The sequence below is a fragment of the Phaethon aethereus genome (genome assembly GCF_964289735.1).
Source record: "Phaethon aethereus genome assembly, chromosome: 9".
In the NCBI taxonomy this organism is placed as follows: Eukaryota; Metazoa; Chordata; class Aves; order Phaethontiformes; family Phaethontidae; genus Phaethon; species Phaethon aethereus.
The window spans coordinates 18184190-18192294 of record NC_138585.1 but is presented as its reverse complement, the minus strand read 5'-3'; the positions used below and the strand labels follow the sequence as shown (position 1 = coordinate 18192294).

The 8105-nt window shown below is 43.8% G+C and overlaps 1 protein-coding gene across 1 annotated transcript in view; it reads left to right on the top strand.

The window, feature by feature from the left end:
• Positions 1-4576: 4576 nt before the first annotated feature.
• The window catches only part of EIF4E2 (eukaryotic translation initiation factor 4E family member 2), a gene marked incomplete at both ends in the record, with an annotated part of 5875 nt that continues 2346 nt past the window's right edge, over positions 4577-8105 (top strand). The window contains 3 exons of the mRNA XM_082003467.1: positions 4577-4596; positions 5420-5534; positions 6854-6988. Of these exons, the coding sequence (XP_081859593.1) occupies positions 4577-4596; positions 5420-5534; positions 6854-6988 (270 nt within the window). The remainder of the gene's footprint in view (positions 4597-5419; positions 5535-6853; positions 6989-8105) is intronic.

The following is an 8105-nucleotide window of genomic DNA, read 5'->3' as shown; positions in this document are numbered from 1 at the left end:
CTCTGCAACCATTCCTGGCTTGCTTTGTCTATAGGCCCACTGAATCTCCTGTAATAGCTCTCTTCAGAGAGACTGATCTGACTTTACATTAATATTATTCAGCATTAAGTTTGCCCTGGGGCCAGAATCATGTTTCTCCTCTTAGCCAGTGTCTTCAAGTGTTCTGTAATAGCCCTGATTTCCTGTGTTAGACTGGGCTGCAACGACCATCCAGAAAAAACAGGAAAAGCTAACATGGTTGTGGCTTTGAGAACTACAGCCAAGTGTTGACTGAAGATTTAGGAGGGAACAGGTCATTTGGGAAAGGCTTCACTTAGAAAACATAAGAAAAACTGTACTCAAGGGCATTTAAATCCTCCAAATCTGAAAGTTACTAGTGGAGAACAAGCAATCTGGAAAGTAATGGTAATGGTCATCCTTCACAGACTTCTTCTCTCCAAGATAAATTTTTAAAAATTAAGTGGTCATTCATTTCCTATAGTCAAACAAGTAATAGATCTGGATCATAGCCATGGTAAGGCATGGTTCAGCTGCAAACATTCAGGCTCTAAATGCCCTGTGAAGCCAAGATGTCACGGTGTTCCTTGTGCTTGTATTTCATGCAGGTCTATGACACTTTCCCTTCACTGTTGAGGCACCTAAGCAATTGTGTTAATGAGATTGCTGGTGGCATTAACACTCTTGCAGGATCTATGAAGACTTATTAAGGATGAAATCAGGAACCACCAGAAGAACTGGGTGCCTGCAGAACCACAGAATTTCATTATGCATACTTAGCTCAGATGTTAAAGGTAACAAATAATTGTCTCTTGTGCAGCTGCAACATATTTAAAATGCTTGTAGTTAAGGTATTTCCAGGTGCATTTCTACTTCCTTCTCTTCCTTTTCCTCTTGAGAGACTGTTGAGCTATTTCTTTCTTTGAATTCAACCTCAATAGCAAAGTACTTTGTGAAGGTACTGACAATGTTCCTTGGCAGTCACTACAGAGAGAGAGTAATGTTTTTCCACCCTAGACTGAAAAAAAGCTTATTGTACGCTGTCTTCCTCAATCAGCAAGACTATTTTTTTAACAGAGCTACATGGCTGCTGTTTCACCACCTTCATCAACTCAGTGTGGACTCTGTGATGAAAAAAGCTTTGCTGCTGGAAATTTGCTATGCTATTAAAACAGTCTTAAATCTCATCATCTGTTTCTCATCTGCAGGCAAAGGATGACCCAATCTCTACATTGTGAGATGAACATGGTGCAAGCAGATCTCTTCATAGCAGACTCAGACACCACCACTGTCACTTTAGGCTGAGCTTTCCATGTTGGTATATCTGGAAGTATGAGGTGAGAAATGTGTGTATCTGCACTTATACACATCACTGTCCTTGCACATAACAGGGTAATAGGCAAAATGCAGTTGACTGAGCTACCCTAATCCTGAAGTGTAAGGTGCCTTGGGAATTTTGATTTTCTGCATAGAGTCTATACATCAACTGCCTTCTTGAATACTCGTTATTAGTCCTTTTATTCTGCACAATGAGTCCAAGAAGAGTTGGATGCTGTCATTTGTCCATCCTGTAGAATTGAATGTAAGGATCAAATGATCCTGTCATAGACAAATGCAGTTCTACATGAGATTATGCATTATAGAAGCATAAGTGCAACAGGGTTTATGTACAAGTGCACCCAGGATATCACACTGCAAGGCTTCTGAATCACTAAGGTATGTTAATGCCACCAAGCTTTGGGGACAAGCCTTAGACAAAGCAAAACTAGGCAATAGATCCCTCTTACCGATTTAAACACCACATGTTGTGTTTAATATTTTGTGCCAGGCTGAAAAACTACCCAAAAGGTGAGTTTGAACAGCTTGTGAGGAACTGTTCACTGTGAATAGGATGCTGGACATTCCATAATATGAATAATCTTGTATTCAGTTTCCCTCTCCTTTTGCACAAGTGTTACTCTTACCATTTTTCTATACAGGATTTCAGGACTTAGATCAGTATAATTGTACCACTGTAATGACCCTAGGCTTATTTTAAACTGATACAAGCTAAATATAAAACCCACAGAAATTCTGGAATAACAGTGTCTGTATACACAACTTATTGTATCAGCCCAATGCTTTAAATCCATATCTAACCTTATGTAAGTGGTCTTCCCAATGGATGAGGCCTATGCGGCTTTTAAGGGAGATGTCTTTGAGAAAATCAAGATCAAAGTCAGGGGTCTTGGATCAGTGTGAAGCCTTCAGTTCAGTGTTTTTTTTCCCCAAAGTTTCTGATTACTGTAATTGCTGCATCCTCTGGTGCTCTAAAATCAATCTTTAAGAGTGCCTAATAATTTCTAAATAAGCTATTCCATAGGAGGTAGCACAGTGTGACCTGTTTCTCACCCCATTATAATTAGTTGGCACTTGCATTGGGCAATTTCAAGAAAGCAATTGATATTTTTGCAATTTCTGTCATTAGTTTTTGACTCTGTGAAAAAGATCTTTTTATGTTCATTTTATCTTTCAGTAGGACACCTTAATTTTCCCAACGTATTTTCTGTCCCATATGATCAAGAGCAGTGGGAGAGTCCTTGACAGCTTAACCGTGGTCATCTCCCAGACAAGGATGGAAACTTTGTGAACAGAGAAGCCTTTATGTGGTTTTCTGTGGGTAAGAGCAATCCCTAGTACTGCACACAGCTGTCCTACAGTGACTGTTTCACAGGCCAAGACTTAATTAACGTCGGATCTCGTGCCACAAGTGTCTTTATTCATTCCCATAATAAGGTCTAGGTAGCAAAGAAAAACACGGAGGTGGTGATTTAGGAGACCTGCTGCAACTTCACTTTCTTGAGGAAAAGAAGCTAAGACTAGCTGGTGCCTGAAAGTCACAATGACATGAACTGCAATTGTGGTAGTAGGGCAGATCATCCTATGATGATGATGAGAACTACAGCTGATTAAAGCTCCTTCAGAAGGCAGGGGATGCAAACCTGTTTGCTAAATAAGAATGGGCTCCTGGAAGGTGTTAGAAACCTTTTACTAATATTGACATCAGCAGAGACTAAGAGGCCAGCAAAAGAAACAGCCTATCAAGTTTACCTATGAACAGGTCTCCATAGAAATTTGTGTAACACATCCTTTCTGAAATATTTTCATAAACTGCTGATCCTTGTAGCACAAAGATCCCATTTATGTGTAACTGCAACCACCTAGGAGATTCTTTAAGAGTTTTAAAACTATTTCTGCTAGCATTTATTTCTAAATAATTTTCTATGTCTGCTAAGAGTATGGACACAAGTTTGAGATCAGAAAACAACAGGATGAGAGTTCCAGTGGCAAGGATATTTAGCTTAGTACTTGGGAGACCCCTTGTCCCTGTTCTGCCATACTTCTATGATTTCAGGGATGTTGCTGAGACACCCATTGCCATTGCTTCGAAATAGTAAAATTGGAATACCAGCATTGCATTACTGTGCTTTGCAAGGATAAATACACTCAGAAACTATAGTAACAGAGGACCTTAGTATGTCGAAGACCCTTTTTTCATATTCTTGACCTACAGGCTATGGATTTTCTCTGACTCTCTTCCACATCACAAGTTGGTGGAAAAACAGAAACTACGACAGTCAGAAATCCATTTACTAATTCTGCCAGATAGCAGAAATTATTGTTCAGAGGTTTGCAAAATACTATGAGAAGAGTTGGTGCTCACAGGGTAACCTGGGAATGGATTCATAAGGCATGAGGAGATGCTAGAGGAGGGACTATCTCCCCTGCCCTCTATAAACTGCCCATTATAATCTACTAGCACTGCAGGCATTGCAGGCTTTTTGCTGGTATGTATTTTTTCCTCTCCTCTTACCTTCCCTGATGCTATCCATGTATCAGGTAGGGCATAGAGAAATAGCATCAGCAGCCATAGCACTGGGTTGTAGATCTCAACAGATCTGTTCACAGGATGGAGTGAAGGATGCTGATGACTCCCCAGCCTCACATGTAGAAAAGCTGTGCCGTCCGTTGCTATACACTGACGGGAAAAGGAAGGGATGGGGGCTGGTGGTGGTGGGGCTTCTCTGTTACCACAGGAGGTAAGTTGGGCACACTCTTTAAAGACTGACTGACTCCTAAAACTGTATCTACCAGAGGCAAATGAACGCCATGAATAAAATGGCAAGGCACTTGAACACGCTGGCCGTGTCTCCCTGCAGCGGGCGGCCTGCGCTGCCGACGCCTGGCCGTCGTGCGAGGTGATAGCTCGACGTCGCGCCTCACCTCACGGCGGTTTCCCGCCTCTGGCAGAGGTCGCGCCTCGCGCCACATCCAACATGGTGGCTCTGTCCGCCCGCCACACTCAAGATGGCGACTACAGCTTGTGGGGTGTCCCGCCAGAGTCCTCATTCAAATGGCAACCGGGAGCGCTCTTTTTCCCTTTTCCTCCGTTCCTTCCGTCATGCGCCGTGCTTATGGCGCCGGGGGGAAGCGCTGGGCGGCTCTCGCCGCGCCGCCGGAAGTGGCGGAAGGCTTTGGAGAGCGGACTCAGCGGAGCGGAAGTCGCTGAGGTGGACGGAGGTGGCGGCAGCGAGCGACGATGAACAACAAATTCGACGCGTGAGTCGGCGGCGCGGCCCTCCCTGACACCCACCCTCCCCCCTCTCGCTGTGCGGGGCTGCGCAGCCCCGCTCCCTGCCCGGAGCTCCCCTCCGCCGCCGCTGCCTCGGCGCCGGTCGGGCAACACGCGATGAGTCACGGGGCCGCGCACAGCCCCGTTCCTCCCCTCCGAGGCCGGCCCGGCCCTGCTGGGATGCTGCTGTCTGGCCCTGAGGGGATGCGGGCCCCAGGGGTGGGGACAGTCGTCCGGCGGTACAGGCCTCTGCTCGTGGCGAGGCATCCCTGACGGTGCACAGCCGTGGGGCGGGCCGCCTTTTGGCCCCGCTTCTCGCTCATCTTTTCCGGCCCTTCGCAGGGGATGGGGTGGGCGGAGAGACATGTGAGCTGCAGGGCGCTGGCGTGCTGTGTGCTCGTCCGAGGTGCTGTCTCTGCTATGCTTAGGGGCCTGTGGAGCTGGGTGGGAGAGAGTCAGCTAAGTTACAGTGACAGGTCTTCATGTTCACCTCATGAGTAGTTAGGGAGCCTAACAAGTAGCTGGGGTGTTCTGTGGCAGATCAGTATCTAGTATGAACTGCTTGAGTTCGTTCTAAAAAGGCATTTTGTTGCTCTCACTTCTGCTTAAAAGTGTGCTTAAGATGCCTGTGGTGGACTCTGGATATGGAAAGTAGTAGTAGTTTTCATTGTGTTGGTTGTCAAGTGTAGCTTTCCAGATGCTGATGGCCCTTGTACCGTCGAGGAGCTTAGAACAGACTACTAGGAATTGGTATGAAACTTCTTAGCTGTGCAATGTAAGACTCACTTTCTTTGTGTTTTTCTTTGTCAGATTGAAAGATGACGATAGTGGAGATCATGACCAGAATGAGGAGAATAACACACAGAAAGACAGTGAGAAGGAAAAGAATGATCGAGAGAAACCACAGAGTACTACCAAGAGGAAGGTATGGTGCTGGCATCTGCATTCCATCACTAGGACATGATGTACGGGTGCTAGAGAGTTGGTCCTCAGTTCAGGGATAAGGAAAATATGTCTTGGTGGGTTGTAGTCACTTAATGCACTGTTACTGTTGTTATGAAGACAGAAGGGCTGCCTTAGCATTCAGGTAATTCCATGTAATTTTGGGGGGTGTATAATCTGAGGGGTGAATGCCCCCTTCACAAATGCAGCTAGTACTTGGCCAGGCTTTTGAAAGAAATGAGAAATAAAGCTTTATTTAAAAAAAAAAATTCTTTGGAAGACTGTGTGGATCAAGGACTGATTGACAGGGGAGTAGTGGCTTGCAGTTGGTTTAACAGTCTGTGTTTGTGCCACTGCTGAAATAACTCTTAAGACGGGTCTCTGTGAGTGTAGTGTAGCATAGTTAAGAAGGCATATATCCATCCTGTTTTGTTGGGTTTTTAATCTTATGCTTAGGAAAACTATTGTCTGAAATAATGAAATCCTTATAAACTTATAGACAAGAAGAGAGTAGAGGTTTAAGCCCTGGTTACTCCTGTAACAATATCAAGTGATACAAGATGAGAGCTTTTTGTTGTTTTGGGGTTTTTTTTTTTTTGTTAGTTTTGATTCTTGGGTAATGTTTCTTTTTAATCTCTTTTATGCTCATTAGGAGTCTTTTTAATCACAAATTGATGTTTTGGAAATTGAAAAATGATCACTGCCCACTGCTAGCCATTGGTTCAGCCGAAGCTGATATAACGAGTTCTAAGACATACTAATCCTCCCAGAGTGTTAGGGTGTTGGTTGCTTAAGGGAGTTTGTGTCACCAAAGAGTTATAATTGCTTTTGAATCATGGTTTAGTATAAATGGGTTTTGTTATTCCCCGAGGAGGAAAGTGTCTTATTTTTTTCCTTAATTTGAAAAAGTTAAAACTTGCATTGCCCTTTTTAGCTTGTCTGTCTTTTTTCCTTTGAGATAGGAACAGCTGAGGACTAAAGGAAAATGTAGTAATATTGCCTCTAATAGTCACAAGGATTGCTTTTTTTGTGACGCTCTCCTAAGCTTAAGTTATTATTTCCTTATCTATCCCTGCACTGCAAATTTCTAATATCCTTTATAGTAGTCAGCTTGCTGTTAGCATAATGGTCCATTTCAGACAATTAACAAAGATAGTATTTTTCTGTAAAAATGAGGATCAGTTTTTTGTTTTATAGTCTGTGAGAGCAGAAGGATATGGACTTCTGATGCTCTGAATGTAATTTTTTCCATTCCCCTTTAGAGGAGTGTATAAGGGGTAAGCAAGCATTTCTGTTTTTCAGGCTGTTGTCCCAGGGCCAGCTGAGCACCCCTTGCAGTATAATTATACCTTCTGGTACTCCAGACGAACACCCGGGAGGCCTACCAGCTCGCAGAGTTATGAACAGAACATCAAACAGATTGGCACCTTTGCCTCCGTGAGTATATATCCCTGTTGTCCTTGTGTCACATGGGCATGGCATGGTCATCATGGCTGGCTTACTCCCTGTGTGCTAGGTGTATGCACATGCAGGCTGTGCTCTTGTTGTCAGGAACAGAGGAGAGTGAGTGATTTGCCATGACTTACATATGAGTTCTTGAATTACCTACAGCAGGTGACATGTCTTAAGCAGTTCTCTGCCCTGTGCTAGATATCTGTGCCTGCAGTAATGGTGGTGGTTGGAATAATAACACAAAATGAGAAGAACTCCCATGTAGCTTAAATATGCTAGCTGGAGCAGAACTTGACAGGTAAGCAAGACAATAAAGGAACAGCTTTTCTGGATGCAATGTAGCTGTGAAGAAAGACTATACAGTCCCACACACACTTCTCCCTGTCTGTATTTCCACCACAACGACTTTTTGGAACAGGCATCTGGCATGCTGTATATACAAGCAGCTGGTGGCCCAGTGTCTGTTGCCTGTCTGGAAGTGATGACTGAGGTGCAGTTTGGTGTTGCAGTGAAGTTCATTAAAAGGCAAACTGCGCTCCCTTTCCCCTTCCACTCTTTGTGGTTGTTTATTCCTGGAATAAATTGAGCATATCCTGGAAAGGCAGTGTTGGATTGTTGCTTGGTACTGGCAGTGTAAAACCATCATTAAGATCCCAAGATACATAAGCAAAACATGTCTCCATTGTACAAGCACCACATACAATACCATTCTCAATGCTGGGAAGTCTGTTGGCTGCTTTTTTTTAATTTTTTTTTAAATGTAGTATTTTGTCCAGATTTTCTAGGGTCCCTTGCAAATGTTAATTCTGCCCGCCAGTAAATCTCTATCTTCTGTAATGTGAGAATTTGTAAAAATACCCCTTTATCCTTTCTCTGGAGGCTGCAAAAATATGCCTGTCCAGGCAGCTGGGTTGTGTTACTGCATCCACACAGGATAAGAGAAGGAAGAATAGCTGTAAGCCTGTTGGATCATGGGTAGTTTCTGCTCCTACTCCCCTGAATGAGCAAGTAATTTTAGTTCAGTGAATGAAAAATGTGGCTTGCTGCTTCACGATCTGGCAATAACTTTTCAGTCTGTCTGCTAAATCAGTGTAGACTTAAC